This window comes from Oenanthe melanoleuca, chromosome 7 (genome assembly GCF_029582105.1).
Source record: "Oenanthe melanoleuca isolate GR-GAL-2019-014 chromosome 7, OMel1.0, whole genome shotgun sequence".
Taxonomy (NCBI): domain Eukaryota; kingdom Metazoa; phylum Chordata; class Aves; order Passeriformes; family Muscicapidae; genus Oenanthe; species Oenanthe melanoleuca.
The window spans coordinates 3,273,150-3,293,886 of record NC_079341.1 but is presented as its reverse complement, the minus strand read 5'-3'; the positions used below and the strand labels follow the sequence as shown (position 1 = coordinate 3,293,886).

Below are 20,737 nucleotides of genomic sequence, written 5' to 3'. Positions count from 1 at the left end.
ATAAGTTATTAATGTCTTCCAAGAGGGAGCTTCTCCGAATTTTCAAGTGTCACACTCCTCTGTTTTCATAAGTTGTTCCCTCTGTGGCTCCTGAACATTTGTGAATTTTATAATTTTTTTTCTTTATTTAGGCAAGTCTAAATACTTATCTTTTTTTGCTAATATAAGTGAGCTCCACGCAGGATGTGGAATTGTGAAATCTCTCAGCACTTTGGATCTGAGGACGACACATCACAGGGTGAAGAAATATCACACTCTCTGCACTCATGGTAACTCCCAATCCCTATCTGTGAGAAAGGAATCCATGGAGGGATTCCTGAAAATTTGTGTGCAAAGAAAGCCTAATTTGATGCTGTTGTAGCTTTAGGAAGGACAGACCTTTCTTGCTGTTTTAAGGAAAGAGACAAGTTTTAATTTGTGGTATTTTTGTTCCCTCTGCACTATTGCTTTCTAGATGAGTACATTAGTTTATCAGATGCTGAGAACTTAAATAAGACAACCAGGGCCAAATTCCCACCTGCTGAACCTTTAAACAGGCTTTTCTCTGAGGTGTTTAGAGTTTTCTCCTTCTACTGACTTTTTTCTGGGGTATGACAATATTCACCCTGCTGAAAACTGCCCAGGTATACACAGCTGCCTTAGACAAGTAGTGCCAGGAGAGAGAAATGAGTCAGCTCATTCATCTTTCTCAGCTTAGGAAAAAAGAGAATAGGGACTGCCACTTGGTGTTTCTACATGCTTTCACTCTCTGATTCTCATGAGGTAGCAAAAAGCTGAAGATTCTTTAGAGGATGTCAAGCAAACAATCTCAAGGATATTTCTTTAAAAGAAAAACATGACAAAACAGTACAAAACAAACAAAAAACAAAATGAAGGAAAAAACCCAGAGCAAAACACAGCATCTGCTTCAAGGCAAAGTATCCTCCTCATCCTGTGCTCCAAAAACCCAGCTCCCAGCATCTCCCAGTGCACCAGGGATCCTGAAAGATGGCAAAAAGCCTCACTGCTGAGATGAAACTTTAACACAATTTGAAGTGTTTGGAGCAGGTTTCAAACAGCACTTGATCCATAGATCTCTTGAGCCAACCTGGCATTTATGTTCACAAAATATGAGATGCTGATATATACTGTATAGCACAGTAAACCAGATAAGTGCCTCCTCTTCCTTTCCTCCAGCTGAAATATGTTTAGTGTCTCTCTCAATAAATCCACGGATGCAATAGTTTCCATTGTGCTGAGACATTATGTGGGAATTTACAAACACTTACAACTAAGTTAAACCGAGGCAAAGCGCTGCCCTGGGCAGCCTGCATCTAACAAATACTTGCATTCAAGAAAGATGTAAAAGTCACAAATGATTCATTCTCCTTAATTTTATAAAGGTTAAGGAGATGGCACTCTTGGAAATCTAAGAAATGTCTTCTTCAGCTGTGAATTACTGCAACAGTTGGACAGTCAGAAGCAAAAAAAAAATGATGGGGGGGAACAGAGGGAAGCAAGAAATATATCTCTAAATTTGGTTTATGCAGTATTTAAAGTACAAGTCAAGCCATTCCAGGCAGTCTAAGGCCCACACACTTTAAAATAAATTTGTTGCATGACAGAAAGCCAGTAAAAGGGTTTCAGCAGTGGTGTGATATAGTGAGGCAGTGGCTCTGCACCCCGCTGAGGCAGGGCTCATCCTCACCATGCTGGGCTGGAAATGGGATTTCCAAACAATGCTGAGCTCCAGAGCCAAAGCTGCACTGAAGGATGGCTCGGCTCCCTGGCTGATGAGGAAGGTAAAACATCCTTCATTCCAAAGCATTGCCCATCTGGTAAAGACCTTTTTATGGAAGTACACCACTACCTGATATTTTATTCATTTAGTGAAGCTCCCCCAGCTGTTTCTCAACAAATATACAATTATTATGTGATTCATTGTGTAACAGGAAGGAGCACACAGAGGGAAGCTGTTCCATGGAGTTTTGGAAATCAGTTGTTTTCCTAGGGGTTTAAAAGAGCCAAAGCTCCATGAAGAGGGGATCCCTCTGCTCTTATCCACCTGAATACAGAGCACATCCTGAAACCTCTGCACCCTGCCAGGGAAGGGAGCTCAGCTTGATGTGCTGAGCACCCACAGCAAGCACCAGGATGGATCCTGTTCATCAGAAGACTGAAGAAAAAGCTAGAGGAGGCACAGCCTCATGTTTGAATTCCCTCTCCCCCAAAAAGTTTGAATCAAAGGCTTTAACAGGTTTAGTTTGCTCCTCAGGCCACCCCTCTGGGGCCAATTTTGCTTCACACCCAAAGCCCTGTGAGCTCACTGTGGTCACTGTGGTCATTTGCTGCAGTGCTGGTTTGACAGACATGGGGCTACTGAGATCATTCAGTGCAGTAATTGATTATGGCTGTTAGACTACCAAGTTTTGAGATCTCAAATACTGAGGGATTTGATCCCCAAAAGGAAATAATAATAATAAAAAAGCCTATTACACTTTCAGACTAAGCAGCACAGTCAGCATTGCATTACATGGCATTAAACTATTCCTTGAGTCTTGATAGCAGGAACATCTGCTGGTGTTAGACATGGCATTTTTAATTAAAGGCAGCAGCAGAGAAGCCTGTGGTTCAGTGGTTCTGCTTTCACCGTGTGAATTGCTAAATCCAAAGGGCACTTGTACAAAAGATTTGGTCAGAGCACAAGGTCTGGGCCCAGCACTGCAGAAGCACAGTGGAAAAGCAGCAGAGATGACAGGTAATTTCCACCTGCCCATCGCCCACCAGGAGATCTCTGTCAATGCCTACATGGGTCAAAACTGCAGGGGATTTTACAAAATTTAAATTACCCTTCTGATTTGGCCAGAAAAGGGATTTCCTGCAGAAAGACAAGTAACAGAGGACAGCAGAGCATAAGAAAACCCTGTGCCCAGCTGGGGACCACGCTCAGACTTTTGCTGCAGTAACTGCTGATGCTCCCCTGCTCCAGTGCTGGGGTACACAGATAGATGACACAGACCCTCCCTACCAAGTAGTGCCTCCCAGAATTTTAACTTCCAAAGGAAAAAGGTTTGAACAGGGAATAATTTGCATCCCACATCAGCTTGCTCCCCCAAGAATTCTGGTTTTTATCAGGTCAAGCACAACCAAAAATCCCCATTAGTCCTGGGATTTGAGGGATTTCAGCATGGCTGGAAAATGCTCAAAGCCCCCAGCAGGGTGGATACATCCAAGACAGAGCCACCCAAAAAAAAAACCTCTTCCACCTACCACCACCCCAAGGCAGTCCCACTAACCTGGGTCAGGCTAGCAAGTCTGCTTTGATGGAACCCAGCTTTTCGTCAACAAAATCTGAATTTAAATCTGCAAAATGCCAGGTGCTGACCCAACTGGGCGGACAGGCAAAGATGAGGAGCAGAGGGAGAAAATTCTTGTCTGGGGCTGTGGATGTCAGAGGTGTTAGCCCCACACACACGTGTGACTGCTTCCCATTGGCACTGAGGGGACCAGGATTTCCCTCAGCAAGCCCCACAGATGGTGTTTGTTTGCTCAGCCACCATAAAAAAGGAAAATATTTGGTGCAATCTGCTAGCAGACGGAGACAGACATATGGCCAGGAAAACACAGTCAAGGCTCTGCAGTGGATTTTAGATGTTGGATTTCCCTTGAGCTGAATGGGAGACAAGTCCAAGGAAACCACTGAAGAACCTAGGTGCAGGTTGTGTCCTGCTGTGGCTTGAACCCTCTTATTGGCCCCCCCTCTAATTAATCTTGTTATACTATCCCTATTGCACTGGAGTTATTGCAATTAACCCAGTTTTAATTTATGCAAACCTCAGCTCTGGCTCCACGCTTGGAGAAATTCACCCTGGTTTGATGTCTGTTCATCTGGCACACACAAAACAGGTTAAAAATGACAGAGGCCATTAAAGGAAATTACTTGCATTTTTAGAGCCAGTGGAGTCAAAGTGCAGGTGCAACATTGCTTTTGATCTTTTTACCTGTTTTTAAATGTATCATTGCAGCTTCAAGCCTAAGGGAAATCTTTGGTCCAGCTCAAAAAAATCAAATTCTTTTTATTTCCTTTCCAGGTACATTTTAAAAATGCAGACCATAATTGTTTCCCAGATACCAAGGCCTATTCCTAATCAGGACTAACCTCCAGCTAAAGCAGCACTGGTGACCTCCACAAGGTGGGTCAGGGACCTCCACACCTTCAGTCAGGGCTCAGCACCTCCATTTCCACCAGGATAAAGCAGATAACGAGGACTGTGAGTGCTGGACTGACTTTGGGAAGAAATTTGCTGTGATTTATTAACAAGAAACCTGCCTCACTTTAAAAACTTCAAGTTGTTTTGGGGGGTAGAGTAGACACCCCCCACTTTGACTGAGTGCTTGAGGGCAGAGACAGATGCTGTGCCCAAGCAGTGAGATGAGGATCCCTGGGCAGTGGAGCTGTGTCACCACCAAATTTAGAAATGATCTGTGGAGAGGGATAGAGCCAATCTGGCATGAGCTCCACACCCAAAACATCCAAGTACAGTCATGTTGGTGCTCTTTCAGCCTTGCTCTGGTGCACGAGTGTCTCAGCCCCACCTTTTAGCTTGAAAAAAGTCAAATCAGGGGGAAAAATAATACAACAGCGAGGAGTACAGCTGGCATTTCTGGAGAGTATGAAATATGTGGGTAATGCTCACTTAATCTAAAATTAAACGCTCCTTCCCTGCTAAACCTTCCTCCCAAAGGGAGGAACAGTAGGTTCCAGCATCCCACAAAACTCATGCCTGGTGCTTTTTAAATGGGAAAGCCAGAGTTGAGCTGCAGGTAAAAAATAAGGAAACCCGTGGAGTTACTGCAGAGATCCATGGATGCAATGGATTCCAGTAGCACTGTGTTTTGTACTGGGGCTGCAGGGAGGGCTGGGGGATGGCAAAACAGGCAACAGGTCTTGCTTTCCCCCTTGGTGCTGATTTACTGTGTCAGCACAAGACAGATTTTGTTGGGCTGCAGCTTGAACTGTTGGCAATCCCTCACATGCAGAGCTCCCAGAGTGTTTTCCTGACTTGCTTCCTAGCTGGAGGAAACTAAGGAACAAAAGGCACAGCACATCTGTACGTGTTTACACGTAAAGTTATGTATTCTGTAAATAGGTGAGGATATTATTTTTTCCGTTCTAATCCATACTAAATCCAAATTAACACGATAGCAGCTGCTGATGATTTATGTTGTTATAGTAAATAACAGCAACTGCACGGCACTTAGCTGATGATTAATGATCCTTATTAACAGTGTGTTCAGCTCAGGTCTGCAGTTTACACTTGCAAACATCAAAGGAGAACTCAGCCTTCCTTCTCTCCTGTATTTTGTAAATCCTGTGCCAGCAGCCTTGGCAGCTGCATTTTAATCCACAAATAGGATTGCCATAAACTTCCAGAAGAAACAGTGGTCTGACCTGTGAGCCATGGGGGCTGTTTCCCTCTGGCCTGGGAGCAGGTCTGGCTTCTCCAGCCTCTGCAAGGAAGAGTGGCTGACACCACTGCACCCTCCCCTCTGGGTTATAAGGGTCTGTCCCTCTGATGTACCATGCTGCAAGCACAACCACTCTTTTTGTGCTCTGGTTGTCCTGTAATCCCTCCTCTAGATCCACCTGAGGGAAGCAGGATGGTTTGTGAGCCCCTCTGACCTCCCAGAGCAAGTGCATGTCCCCAGCCCTGCACCCATACTGCCCCATCCTGCTGCTGGGACTCCCCAGCCTGGACCCATCCAAACCTTTTGGACAGGCTTCTTTTTCCTTCCCCAGTCTGCAAACAGGCCCACGGGGATGGGAAAGGCCTGGCACAGACCCTCCTGTTTTCACAGATTGGTGCTGAGCATCTCTGCATGTCACAGGCTGCATGGGAAAACAGCTTCCCACATCCTAAGGTGATTTCAAGGACTTGTATAACCACACAGGCTGGAGTGCTCCCTCACACAGCCCAAGCCAGGTCACCCCAGAACTCCTGCTTGAGCCAGGGAATGCCAAAGGGGCTGGGAGAGAAGTACGACACAGCAGCTTTGATTTATCAGGATGAGGCTGGTGAGTAATACAGAAACTCAGCAGCCCAGGGGAGACACTTGCCTCTCCCTTTTCACTTCGTGGGAGAAGTGATGCTGTATTATTCACTGGGGCACTATATTAGAATCATATATGAGCTGATTTCAAGCCCTGAAATCACCCTGTGTAGGATATTCACAGTGGAAAAATGACCCCTTACAACATCAAGACTCTGCAAGGGAGCTGTGAAGGTTTCCTGCTATCACAGGTCACTGTCATTCACCCAGTAATGACATTTTCCTGCAAGCCAGCAGAGTTATGTGGTTCTGGCACATGGATTTCCAGAATGGTTGAAATATGAGCTCAGTTTGAAGCTGCATCCCTCTGCTCTGCTGCCTCCACTGTCAGGAGAGGCAGGGCAGCAGGCATGGAGCAAATTTTCCCATTCCTCCTGGAACATCTCCCTACAGGCATGTGAGCCCAGCCCCAGCTCTAGGACCTTCAAAGGTCCTGGTCTTCAGCCCAAATCCTCCCTATTTCTGCAATGTCATGGTATTCCCCAATCCTGCCCCATTCCACACATCCCAGTTCATAACCCAACCCTGAGGAGCAGGAGGGTTCCCCAAACAGCCAGAGTGATTTGTAACAAACATCCCAGCTTTGCCCTTGCTGCCATCCGCCCATGTGTGGCAAAGAGCTGATTAAGGGGGGGGAAGCCCCTTGCTGAGTGAGTAATGAGGATGGCCAAGTGGTGAATTGCAGGAAGAAGGCGAGAGGAGAGGCCTCAGTGCCCTTGCCCTGGTGTGTTCACACAGGGCATTATCTCAGTGTGAGCACCAGCCCAGGAGGAATCGCTCCCTTTGCAGCGCTGCGCTCCTCGGGGAGGCTTTAGTAACTTCAGGGGAGGCTCTGGAGGCTCATAAAGAAATGAATAAAGGAGTCAGGCTGAGCAATGGCTCTCTTCCTCTTTATGGCAAGCCTGGAGCTGTCCTTGTCTGGCTGATCAGGTGTGGCTTCGGTTCCCTGGGTTCCTGGAGCAGAATGGATTCAGCGGCACCGCTGCTGCTTTGCAGTGATGGATGGGAGTGATTATAATTGTTAATCTGATTAAGCCTATGCTCTCCACATTGGCTCGTTTTACTGACATTGAAGGTACTTAAAGGAACACTTGAGGAGGAGCATGTGAAGATGGATGAAGCACCTGCTTCCGTGCACCTCTCAGAATTGATCCCAGAGCTCAATTCTGTGCAAGTTGATGTGAGTTTGCATTAAAACCTGGGTACCTGGGTTATTGACACACATCAGCCCTCAAGCTTTGTGGTACAATGGGCAAAGGGGAGTATCCTTCACTTTTATTTTCTCTCTTTAACAGGATTTTAAATAAGAATCTGGGGGAACCTGTCCAGAGCAGCCTGACTACAGGCATTGATAGGAACTTCAACTAAGGCTCCAGACCAAGGACCATACTCCAGACTCACAGCTTTAGGGGCTGGCATGATGCTCAAGGTTAAAGGGGCGAGGTATTTTGAGTTCTTCTGCCTCATCTAACTCCACAGAGATGGCCAAGGGACAGCTAGAAGTGCTCTGGTATTTCTAGCAATTCTTAATGTTTGCATTGTTAATTTTTTAATGAGTTTTCTTATCAAAGTCAACTTCGATGCTTTGACTTTCACAGTTCCTGGAGGCAGGATATATTCTGACATTGCAAGAGGGAAATGTCATGTACAAAATAGTGTGAAAAACTCTTACCTTTTAGATGCACTGGGATCTTAATTGTTTCCAGCAATAGTCTGCTGGAGAAAATTGCTCTTACAAAGCTGAAAAAGGTTTCTGTGTTTCTCCTCTGCCTTGCTCCCAGGCCACCCTGGGGAATCTTTCCCAGGGGAAGAGCAGGCCACTGTTGGTGATGCAAGCCCATGTGTGCCTCCTCTGGGATCTCATGGATATGGGTCACCAGGCAGGCTTCAGCTCTGTGCTGCTGGCCCTAACAGCACATGTCTGCTTGAAACTGCACTGGTGTAATTAAAGGTGTGCTACTAATTGGATGTGCAACCCTAAGGGGACTCCTTTAATTGCATTTCAATCTGCTTGGTATCATTTTAACTTAAATTCATTGCTGTCTTGAGCAGGAATAACCCAGCTGGGTCTGGTTATGGAGAGGCAGATCATCCTGCTTCCTCCTCCCTGTCACACACGAGATGTGCCTCAGTTTGTTTGCCTCTGGCTGGGAAATAGGCAGTGCACACTCACCCTTCCCGTGACAACCAGGTCACAGAGAGTAGAGGGCTGAGAGTTCACCTTGACCAGCCCATGGAGGTAAGAGCCTCAGTTATTACCCTGTCTTCACTTGGATTTCATCTCACATGCGTTCCCATAAATTGTTGTGGCCGTCCTTTGTTTTTTCCTTTGTCAGTGAAGTCAGTGAAGGCCTGAACTCTTTCCAAGAGATGCTCCATTTCTACCCAGCTTGCTGGTCTAGTGAAAGGCTCACTGCTTCAAACTGAAGCAGCTGCATGACTCTGGAGGCTGGGGAGATGGTGGGGGTGCTGCTTTGAGCCTTACAGCCCATGGGAGCGCTGCCATTTCCTTGTCTCACCCCCAGCACCCTAGGATTGCTTTCCCTCCTGAAGAGCTCGTTCCAGAAGGGTCTTCCAGCAGCAGTGAGCAATAAAGTGGGGGCTGCATCCCCCAGGATGAGCACCTGGGAGAGGGAGCTGGTTCCAAGTGTTGCTCCACGGGTTGCAGGCACCGTAAGGATCTCTGTCCTCCATCCCAGTGAGACTCTTCCATTCTGGCACATGCCACTGTCCAGGTGCTGCAGGATTGGGCAGCCTCCAGCCCCAAAACTCTGATACTCCCTGGGGTGATCTTGTGCATTCTACAGATATTTTGAGGAGTCAGGTCTGGCTCAAAATGGGCTGCACTCCTCATGGTGCTCCCTCCTTCCCAGTGCAGTGTATGTGAGTAGCATGAGGAGCTGAGCCAACAGCAAGAGCTGGCTGTGTCCCTTACTAATGTTGTTCTTATTATTTTAGTGCCATCTTCCTTCTTTCCTCTTCCTGAACAACTAAATTAATTAGAGTGGTTTTTTTTTATTTAAATACTGGCATGGAATAATAATTCTGGTGAATTCAATTTCTTTTTTTTTTGTCATTCCCCACTGCTGCTTTTCTGTGTTGTATTCACTTTTAATATGCTGTTGATACTTTGTTAGAGCTATGCAAGATCACAGCTGTTGTCCACAAAAAAAAAAAAAAAAAAAAAAAAAAAAAAAAAAAAAAATCATGCTATGTGCTCTTGCCATCCAAAACCCATTTTTCTTTCTCCACCAGCTCACAAAATAACCCTTCCTCTATTAACTGAAGAGACAGAAAATATCTGTTGGCTTATAAAAAGCCAAAAAGCCTCACAGCAGCTTCAGTGAAGCTGCAGCAGTGGAAGGAAGCTGAAGCTCCTACAACAGGCTAAGCCCCATTATGAGCCTGTTATGAGGATGGATCCCTCAAATTCTGGATCCCAGGAGTGACTCCTCACAGGCTGCAGGTCTGTGGGCATCACCAGCTCCTAAGCTTTAGCAGACACTGAATTTTGTTCACCTGGATGTGTTCATCTGAGCTGTAAACATGTTTTCTGAACTGACCCAGTAACAAAACCACTCCTGCAGCTCTCATGAAAGGACCAAAAAATCCCATTAGAGACCTTGAATTAATATTTACAGTATTTTACTTAACACTGAACAGTTTTCCCCAGCCCCTGCCAGACCCTTTCTGACCCTGCAAAAGCAGCTCTCAGTGGTTATTTGCACTGAGAGTGGAGCCAAGCAAGGATCAGCACCGTGCTCTCATCAACAGCTCAAAGTGATAAATGAAGGAGAGCCAGGCCAGAGATTTGAATCATTGTCTCCAAGTCCACAACTCAAATTACCAACCTGACTTCAATCAGCCTCACAGTGCACACAACCAATTCTGAAATTCCTCCTTGACTCCCTGGCCCTGCTTACTGTCTGCACTGCCTGTCCCTTGTGTGTGTGATGTGCTGGAGCATTTTAAATGGAGCCAGGTTCCAATTAACACACCAGGGCTGTGTGACCATGCTGGGAGGGCTCCCTGGCACTGCTGCCTCCATGAGGGCTATTGGGGTGTCTGGGCTTGCAGGGTAGGATGTAACCAAAAGTATGTATTCTATCATCTGTTGAAACCAGCTGGGGCAGTGTCTTTATCTCTTCCATGACCCATCCTTCCTCCAGGAGATATCTCCTGTTAATGGGCCATTGAGTCCCACTGTGTGACTGATAAAATTACATCATCCCATTGGGAGATGCTCCAGCCAGGGGGAGGAGCCAAGCATTTCCTACCTAGATAAAAACTGAGATTTGGATTCCAGAGGAAAACCAGACCCTTCTACATCCTCACTGGACCTTTGGAGGAAAAACTGCACCTTCTACAGGAGCACTGCTTCAAATGAACCATGTCTGTCACTCCAGGAGGATGCAGCCACCATTTAATGGGACTGCTGCCAACACCCTGACTGACTATTGGGTGTCAGGTTGTATTTTGACTCTGTCAGTGTTGGGATTGTTCTGTGTAATACTGTATTTCTATTTTAATTTTCCTAGTAATGAGCTGTTATTCCTAATTCCCATATCTTTGCCTGAGAGCCCCTTAATTTCAAATTTATAATAATTTAGAGAAAGGGGGTTTACATTGTCCATTTCAAGAGAGGCTTTTGCCATTCTTAGCAAACACCTGTCTTTCAAACCAAGACATGGGGTGACTGAGGTGACACTGCATCAAAGGAGGAGGGTGAAAACCTTGTTTCCCCTGGACTGCAGCACTCATCTCTGGCTCCTGGAGAGGTGACACAGTGCTCGAGGGGCAGCAATCTCATCTTCCTGCTCAGGCCAGAGGAAGGAGGCAGCCTGGTGGCTCATTTTGAAAGCAGAGTCATGTAAAGCCAAAATTTCTGAGGGGATTCAGAGATGGCTGGCAGTGGGGGGCACCCAGTATTACACCTATAGGTGAGGATGGGGGAGTGACCCCATCCTTTCCCTGCTCTGTAGACCCTGCTCAAAATGTTTCAGATGCTCAGCAGTGGTTTCTCAGCCAGTGCTCTGTATTCCTGGCCACGCCTGGAACCTTCTCAGGGAGACAAAGAGGTGATGGGAGGCATGGGGCTGGTGTTCAGAGGCAGGAGAGTGGCTTCCAAGGTTTTTGCCTCGGAATTGAGCTTGGATTGTGTCCCACCTCTGAAAGAGACAGGATGGATCTGAGGCTCTGCAGGGAATGGGGATGTTTGTAATGTGGCACGAATGGTAATTCAGCCCCTGGTGACGTTATATACAACCTCCCTGCCAGATGCTTCCAGCCCCCAAACGGTTGTAACTGCTTCTCCACGGGCCTCAGTTAAATTCCCCCCAGTATATAAACCCTGGCATGCTTGGACCCGTACCCACAGACTTGATTGCAGTAGCAGATGGTTTATTTTTACCTGCGAGTGAGAACGGGGAGCGTAGATCATGGCCGTGACACATTTCACATGGAGCAGATGTTTCTATTAATGCCAGAATTGGGTGGAAATTCAAAGGATGCTTTTTGCTTTTTTTCCCCCAACTCAAAACTCTATTTTACACAATTAAATTGGAACTTGCTGAAGTATTCCAATGAATCACTTCCTTTTTTTTTTTTTTTTTTCCTGTTTGATTAGTAGGCTCTAAAGGGACAAAAGAATAGTTTTGTATCAGTCTCCCTCAATTACATGTAAAGTACATCTGGACAGAGTCTGAAGATCCATCTTTCACTGGCAGTTGCAAAGCCATCGACATAATAAAATAATACTCTGATTGGTATTACAAGGCTGCATTTAAATCATTGGCATTCATGCTCCGAGTCCTTTGCAGGGAGCACAAGCCCTCCATTAGAGAAAAGCTTAATTTTATACTGTGATCTGTGTAAGATGTGCAATGAAAATGAGAAAAAAGAGCTTTTGCAGAGCTGGAGACATAATAATAGAAGCTACAATGGATGTCTGGGCAGCGTTTTCAGTTACTTATAAACTGCAGGTGTCAAATGCATTCTGGAAAGAAGCTGCATCCCAGTTTTAATTACAGTCAGCAGGTTGAGGCATAATTCAAAGCTTGATAATACTTTGAATCCATAATAAAACTCCTCCTGCTAGCAGTAAGAAGTTTACATCAAGACCAAGGAGAGGATGTGACCTCCTTGCAGCAGCTAAACCTTGAACTTCAGTATCCCACTGAATATCAAGGGTGTTTGGGATTTTACAAAGTACCTACTCCTTGCACAGTTATCATAGCAAACCTTGGCATCACAAAAGAGCTGAAGTAGTCAAACTTATGGTCAGGGTAACAAAGATGTGCCATTGCAGCTTTCATCAAAGGTTCCTTTGACTCAAATTAGTTTGGGGTAAGGGAAAAAAAATAGAAAAAAGAAAAAAGAAACCACCTGGCTGAAATTGTATGGGTGAATCCAGGTCTCACAAGGTAGGGCTTTATCTGCAACCTGTTTTACCAGCAACAGCAAGTTTATTGAGCTCAGACTTGAAGTTCATTTTGTGCTTGAAGGTACATCAATGCCCTGACCCAAACCCGGGTCTTTGGGGCCTTATGCTGATACATATAACAAAGAATCATATTAAACTATTCTATCTATTAATCATTCTGGGGAAAGAGAGCAGGATGTATGTGGTGGTGAGCTGAACTCAGCTGCTGGGGGCTGCTCTCAGAAGTGGGCAGAGCACTCCCTTAAAGCCAGCAGGCAGAGCCTTTGAAGCAGGAGCTAATGATGCCTTATTATGTGGGAAAACACAGCTCCAGAGTCATGGGGGCAGCCAGCACGAGGGGTTGGGGAGGGAGGTCACTGGAGAGGACACAGAGAGGCAAAGCTGCTGGAGATGGAGGGTTGATGAGCAAGGGGGATGCTCCTGCTTCTGCTGTGCTCAGGGAATCTTATGAAGCAAAGAGCTCCTTCCTGTCAGAGCATTCAGCCAGCAGACCTGTCCTGTACCACCCTTGAGCCAGCCAGGAGAAAGGGGCTCGTGGGGGAATCATCTTCCACTGGGTACCAAGAGCCAGGAACTGCCTGGGACTGGGGACTCACTCGAGGAGTCACACAGAGCTGGAACAAGCTCCAGGAACAAACCAAAACCACTGGAAGCACTAACTTATAAAATAGTTATATTTGTGCTGACAGAACCAGATAAGCTCTATGTCATTACCAAAGATGCCCCCCACCAGTGGCCTTTGCAATGTCAGTACATAACACCTGCATCCTCACAACCCCCCTGGGAGAGGGGCAAGGCCATGAGCCCCGTTTCCCCAGGGGGAGCCTGTCAAATGCATTCTGGAAAGAAGCTGCATCCCAGTTTTAATTACAATCAGCAGGTTGAGGCATAATTCAAAGCTTGATAATACTTTGAATCCATAATAAAACTCCTCCTGCTAGCAGTAAGAAGTTTACACCAAGACCAAGGAGAGGATGTGATCTCCTTGCAGCAGCTAAACCTTGAACTTCAGTATCCCACCTAGTCACTTTGACTCAGTCACCCAGGAAATCTGCTGCTGAGCAGGGAGTGGAGTGTGGGCTTTCCTCTGTGGCCCTGGGGCTGCTTTGTGGTCACACACCCTGCACAGCCCACGGCTCCTCTGCTCCATCACAGCCACGTCTGCTGTAAGCAAACGGCCATGAGCAGCAGCTGATGTTGTCTAAATCCTCACAGCCATTTCAGTGATCATAAAATAAGAGTTGGGGAGGGGAAAGAACCTGTGGAAAGACCAATCTGATTTGTAACCATAGTGCCAGTCTCAAACACCTACCGTGTTCCTAGCAAAATTAATTAAGTGCATATCAAAAAACAAAGTACTTTAAGAAAATGGGACTGCTTATCTCCATCACCCTAAAATCACTGAAAACAGGGTTGGAGGGGCTGTCAGGCCTTTTTCCCAGATTCCATGATCCTGTGTGGGTGGATCCCTTCAATAGATGGAGTTTATGGTGCTGGCTTGGCTGCTTGTGTCAGAGCTGTCCAGCGTCACATCAGGACCTGTGTCCGTGCCGTCAGGATCTGCTTGATCTTTAGCAAAGTTGATGAAAACCTGCAAGTTTAAAGGCAAACACTCAGTATGTGACAGCATAAATAATTTATGATGTGCATGAATATAAAAAAGGCATGGCTTTTTTCATTTGACTGTGAGCGCTTGGGGATGGATTCACGCTGAATTTGAGAATTGCAGATTGCTGGGCTTCCATGGGCTCATGTAAATAAATGGATGTGCACTCCTGTACTGCAGAATCAACACCCAGGATCCAAAGGCAGACATTCCTGCACAGAACCTAATTGTCCTGCAGCTCAGGTTCCTGAAGCAAGGAGGCAATGCCCGTGCAGTGGCTCATTTTGATCACACTGTAATACTGTCCCATTATTACTTCATAAACCCATCTGTCTCTGTGTAATTGACATCTGTGCACGCACAACTGCAGAGTGTGGAGAGAGGTGTATAAAATCACAGGGAAGAGCCTTCCTTTCAACAGCAGCTAATGAATACAGAAAGGACTCTTACCAGAACACTCCCTGCAATCACATTTGCATATTCACAAATGCAAGCTGTCCTCCCACAAAATATGAGCTGGGGCTTCCTGTGCCTGTTTCTCTCACAGCCACTGCCCTTTACTGGAACAGCACTGAGAAACTCCCAAACTGCTGTGTCACAATCCATAGCACTACAGCTCTGCCCCTCTCTCTGGGACAAACCTAGTATTCCACCCTGCTCAACAGGGCGATTTCTTCTGGATAGGCCTTGTGGCAATCCCTTCAGGTGATGTGCTCCCTGCGAGATTTTGCTGCCATTGGGAGTGTTCTTCCAAGGGGAAATGGAATGAACCCCAAAGCTAAGTTTGAAGTAATGCTAACTGAACTTCCAACCTGAAAAGTGAGATTAAGCATATTTTCAGTACTGGTGGAAAGCCTAGCCCTGGACTTGGGGGTGATTCATAGTCCTGCCCTTCACCCACACCCACGAGGCTCCTGGAATCAGCAGGGACAGAGGGAAGAACAGATCCTTTATGCTCCAGGCAGCTTTCTGTGTGTGTTTCCTTAGCACCAGCAGAGGTACCTGGAGGCAGCAGTGCTGATAAAGTACCCCCAGGAGGAATATAGATGGAAATCCCTTTCAAACTGTAGTCTATTGTGTGCAGCAGTCCATTATGTGTTACCATCAGTCTGCTCCCCTGCTAGCAGTTTCAAATGGATGGCCTCACATTTTAATTCCTTACCTCCTCCAACGTTGTCTGACTCACAGAGAAGTGCCTGATGTTGAAGGCTGCTTTGCTGCTTTCCAGGAGATCAAATATATTTGCTACCCCTCCTGCAGAGACTGGGACGTGGTACTCCACCATCCTGAAATGCTGATCCTGTGGGGACAGGAGTGGTGGGGGAAGCCAAGAGCCAACAGATCCAACAGCTGGGCCATGGGAGGGTGAAGGGGCAGGGCTGTGGTGTCCTCTGAATGTTATTGCCTGGGAGTTCTTGTGGGGAAGCACAGCTAAACTGCAAGGCTGGAAGCTCCAGGGTGGCCATAGCATTTTCCAGCTCCAGGTGTGCAGAGATTGATTGATTCGTGCAGAGATTGGGTTGCAGGCAATTATAATTGATTTGTGACTCAGCTACTCTGGTTTTACAACTACTGGGTTACTGGAAGTATCTCATTACCCACGGAACCTAAAGGGGGTTTCCACCCATTCCAAGGGCAGAGGGTGAGCTAACAGCTGCCCTACACTCACTGCAGCTGTTTGGCTGATGTTACTTCAGCCACCAGGAACTGGAGTGCTCCAGCCCTTGGACAGTGCAGCTGAAAGCAGTGACAAGAGTGACTCAGAGCTCAGATCTGTGTGCACAGTATGTCACAAGATGCCCACCTTGCAAGGATCTCCTTGGTCAGTTTGAAGGGATTTTGAAAGCCTCTCCTGAAAGGATTTGCCCTGCTTACCTTCAGGCATGTATTTGGGAAGTGTGACTTCATGAACTCTGTCAGCGTGTCGGTGCAAACTGTGCTGCTGTTTAAGTGCATCTTCACAGTGAATCCTCTTCCAAATCTAGGGGAAAAAGAAAATCACAATTACCACTGCAGAAAAGAGAAAAAGAGAGGAAGAAACTCCTCTGAGAGTGCTGCACAGCCTCTTTGGGGAAATCTAATCCAGGCACGGTGCAGCTTGAATGGGGTCAGGGTTGTTAACCTGGAGTGAAACTTAGTAAGAAGCTGAGATATTGTTATAATTGATAAAACCAAAGCTCAACCCTAAGATGCATTTCTCATTTGTAACAGCAAACAGATTACTTTGGGGGACACATTCTGGGAGGACAGGCTGTGAGGGAGTAGAGAGTGCATTAGTTAACACAGAATTTCAGTGGTGTTAATAAGGGACATGAACCAGGAGAAGTCATTGTTTTGATAACACAGGTCTCATGTTCTGAGCACTCAGAGCTGCAGGTCAGTAGCTCCAGAGGCTGTTCAGTAAAAGTGAAATAGGTTCATTTCACTGACCTGCTCTTGATGTGCTGCAAAGAGCCAATGCACTGGAAACTCCCATTCACCATGATGGCCAGCCTGGTACAGAGGGCTTCACACTCCTCCATGCTGCAAAACCAACCAAGAAACTCCAGTAAGCCATGGAGAAGGTATAAAAATATGGTTAAGTAAATGGAGAACAACAATGATCTTCCCTAAAGTGTTATGGACACCACATTCAGCCACAACAAACCCCCAAACCTGTCCCAGCTCAGTGCCCTGAAATTGTGCAAGGACCAGTGGGGAGTGTGAGGGATGGGTCTCTCCACACTCCTGCTGACCCCAGAAAGGAAGGCAGAGCAGCCCAGCCCTACCTGTGGGATGTGAGTATCACTGAGCATTTGTTCTGCACTTCCTCACTGATGATTTTCCAAAGGTGGCGTTTGGCATTCGGGTCCATTCCAGAGCTCGGCTCATCCTATTGGGAAAGACAGCACTGAATGGAAATTTGCACTCAAAAAGTGCACAAGCCTGGGCTCAGGCAGCAGTTAGTACAGAGGGAATTCCCCCTCTTCCTAGTTTTATGGAGATATTTTATCTCACAAGGCAGCAGGAGCACTGGCAGGTGGTCAGAAGTAAAGGCAGCAGTGCTGGGCTTGATAGAAGTTGGGACAAAGGATATTTATGTCCAGTAGGTATCCAACTTTATACTGGGAATCCTGCTCACAGAGCTCTGCACACAGCAAGTGGGAAAACTGCACAAAAAGCTATATTTTAGCAGTGGGGTAAGTGCATGGAAGAACTAGAAATTCAGAGTGAAAGACAAGACAGGAAACCAAACCTAGAAAAGCAGTTATGTTCGAATCCTGAGGGAAAGTGACCCCTTTGCTCTGGGAACAAGGAGTTTAATTGGCAAATATACACTCTATTTTTGACCTCTGGAAGATGCTGCCAGAGAAACCAAACAACTTGCCACTCTCTTATGCCCTCAAAGAAAATGTTAGTGTTTGCTGGGACCTGAACTTTCCTGTGATGGTTTCTGTTGTCAGGCCAAGCACGGGCACATGGGGAGTGTCCCTTAAGCTGTGCCTGAGGAGGTTTTGTGAGACTGCCCAAGTTCTCCTGCCAGCCCAAGGCCTCCTCCCTCAGGAAGACCCCCATTTCCTACCAGCAGCAGAATGGATGGATTGCCAATGAGAGCCAGAGCAGTTGACAGTTTCCTGTTGGTGCCATAGCTGCACATGGAGGTGACTCTGTCCTTGTAGGCTGTCAGGTTCAGCCGGTGCAGGAGCTGCAGCACAACCTAGGGAGCAAGAGTTCTGCTTCCACAACATGTCCAGGCTGTGGATTACCTCACTGAAAGACTAACTGAAAGGCTGCAAATGGCAAAAATGCTGCCTTGTTACTCACTCCCTTGATGTCCCCCTCCGGGATGCCGTGCAGCCGAGCGTAGTAATACATGTGCTCCTCCACGGTCAGCAGGTCATCCAAGGCATCCTCTTGGGGACAGTAGCCAAAAAGTGACCAGTGGGCCTCACTGATGTCATTCAGGGACCTGTGTAAGGAGGTTGGCACATCACTGGAATCAAACAGGAGGGAGAAAACCCCTTTCTCCTCCTCCCTGCCCCCTTCTCCAAGCCTTGAAGGAAAATGCAGAGCTCCAGCTTTCAGACCCCCAGTTCTGCCGAGGCTGAGTGTCCAGTGTGTAGCTCTCCAGTTACTGCCAGCACCTCAGGTGGCACAGCTGCCACCAAGCCTACACCTGTTAAAGGAACTTTGAGGTGAGCCCTACTGGTCTCCAGGCCTGGCTGAGAAGCAGGATCACACTGCTGAGGATCTGAGCCTGTTCCCATCTGCAATGGACTGAAGTGGAACAAACACCTCTGAGCAGCAAAATGCAACTCCCTAGGAAGCAACCATGCCACCTTCAAAGGATGAATTCCCTGCTTTATTTATTTTTGCTCTGGTTTGAATGTTTTATTTCAGACTTTCACATTTCTTTTCCTTTGCCACCCAGCCTTAAACACTGCTCTCAGGTTGATTTGCTTCCCCAGAGATCATATCCTCCATACCCAGAATGATCCTGGACCCGCAGCCTTCCGCTGGATGCTCCGATATCCCCTGTCAGCATCTTGAAGATTGTTGTCTTTCCAGCTCCATTCACACCAAGCAGGCCAAAGCACTGGGAAAGGAAAGTCAAAATGTAAACATGCTGTGTTTGTAATGCAGAAATATTGCTCTGAGATGGGTGCTCAGTGCACCTTGGCCCTTTTTTCTCCAGCCCCTTGAGCAAGATGAATTGCCAGAGGAACTCAGATCATCCCAGTGTGGTAATGGAGGTTGTTTATGGTGCAATACACTCCACATATATTAAGACCATTTGTTTAATATCATGAAAAATCAAGGCTGTGTCTCCAGCAGAGTTATTCCTTTTACTGTGAGGTGCATTTCTGCAGGAGCTCAGGCCAAATCCCCATCAGCTCATCTGTGCAAAGCCTCCCCTTGGCAGGGACAGAGCTGCTCATGGGAATGGGGTGGGTGAGGCTTGGGCTGGCACTGCTTAAAACCTTCACCAACACAAGGGTTTTGTCACACTGTACCACTACAACACTACTTTAATAAGATGGAGAACTGTCTCCCTGTAGTGTAGCTTCAGTATCTCATGGCAAAATCCACATTTTATTGCTAAGGTTGGAGATGGGCAGCTGTGTGTTGCATCAGCCATAGCCATTGTGCTGGTAATTACTGTTATTTTGCCATCATTAGTACAGACCAGCTGATGTGAAAGTCCTCCTGTGCTGGGGATGCACAGCAATCCATGGCTCTTCCCCACCTTGGTTTATCCAGGAACAGGATCTGTGCAAAGTCTGCACTGCTCCTGCTGACAGGTGAGGAATGGTGCCCCAAATCCCACCAGAATCAGAGTGAATTCTGCTAGAAGTCAGGGACCTCAAAGACTCAGTGTCCATGTGAGGATACTGTCCTTTCATCTCAGTAGGACCCAGGCAATTAAAATAAATCAGGTGCCAAGGAATAATGCCAAGCTTCCCCACAAGTCAGGTGCACAGCCTGAGGTAGAATCTGGCCCCCAGTTTCCTCTGGATCTCACAGGTGCTCTGTGTACTCCTGTCTTCTCACTGCTCAGGGAGGCAACTGCACTGGCATAACCAAAGAATGTTTTTTTTCTTTGGAGTTAATTTAATGTCCTGATTCATGAAAATGCATGTTCAGCTGAAGTGATTTGTCTTCCCCTGATGGGAAAACACAAGCAGATAAGCCTGACTCACCATCTCCCACGCAGTTCAGCTGAGTAATTTCAGCTGGACACGTTCTGCTGTCTTCATTTACCACCCCAGTGACCCCCCAGGACTGCACTGCACAAACAGAGCATGCAGACATTTTGCTCTGAACAGAGCTCCATCAGTTCCCAGCCACTTTCCCTCTTTCTAGGGTCTTCAAACTTTCACCTGATGCCCCAAATCTACCAGGAGCCTTTTGTCACTGCTGTAACCCCAAGAGCCAGTAAATGATGCAAAGAAAGGAAGGGGCCAGAGCAGAACAAACCACTACAGAAGATGCCAGTGACACAGGAAGGTGCCCAGAGCCTTGTCCCCTGGCTCACCTCCCCAGCAGGGATCCCAAGGCTGATGTTTTTCACTGCTGTGATGCGTTTGTGAGGGAGGTGGTAGATCTTGGTGAGGTTCTGGAGCTGCACCACGTCGAAGTCAGCTTTGCCAGACTCCACCCTGCTCCTCTCTGCCTGCACATCTCCATCCTCCACGGCTGTGGCAGGCAGAAGGGAGGCTTTGCCATGGACTCTGTCGAACAGGAACCTGGGGGAAGGCACACAGGGACATCCTCAGCAACAGCCAGCAGCTGGGACAGATCCCAGGGCATGCACACAACACTCAGATATGCAGTTTCTATCCTCTCCTGGTATTTGCTCACACTCACTGTTCTCTCCCTGTCCTTTGCCCCTATTTTTCAGCAAATACTCTGGGCTGGAGCAGGTCCTGCCTGGTGGGCATGCTCCTAATGCAGGTGGCAGGCGTGTCCTCAGTCCTTTGAGTGCACCCAGGGCAGAGGAGATGGGCAGAGCCAAACTGAGGAGGCTGTCAGTGGAATGACTGCCCTGACCAACAGCTGAGCATCCACACAGCAAACCCTGAGCCCAGTGCAGTGCAGCCAGCACCAACTTCCAGGGG

The 20,737-nt window shown here is 47.1% G+C and overlaps 1 protein-coding gene across 1 annotated transcript in view; it reads right to left on the bottom strand.

Annotated features, from left to right (window-relative positions):
• Positions 1 to 12,525: 12,525 nt before the first annotated feature.
• The window catches only part of ABCA12 (ATP binding cassette subfamily A member 12), a 76,037-nt gene continuing 67,825 nt past the window's right edge, over positions 12,526 to 20,737 (bottom strand). The window contains exons 47-55 of the mRNA XM_056496706.1: positions 20,155 to 20,365; positions 18,605 to 18,714; positions 17,943 to 18,087; positions 17,701 to 17,835; positions 16,907 to 17,010; positions 16,569 to 16,661; positions 16,014 to 16,119; positions 15,301 to 15,438; positions 12,526 to 14,123 (exon numbers count right to left, since the gene is read on the bottom strand). Of these exons, the coding sequence (XP_056352681.1) occupies positions 14,004 to 14,123; positions 15,301 to 15,438; positions 16,014 to 16,119; positions 16,569 to 16,661; positions 16,907 to 17,010; positions 17,701 to 17,835; positions 17,943 to 18,087; positions 18,605 to 18,714; positions 20,155 to 20,365 (1,162 nt within the window). The 3' untranslated portion in view covers positions 12,526 to 14,003. The remainder of the gene's footprint in view (positions 14,124 to 15,300; positions 15,439 to 16,013; positions 16,120 to 16,568; positions 16,662 to 16,906; positions 17,011 to 17,700; positions 17,836 to 17,942; positions 18,088 to 18,604; positions 18,715 to 20,154; positions 20,366 to 20,737) is intronic.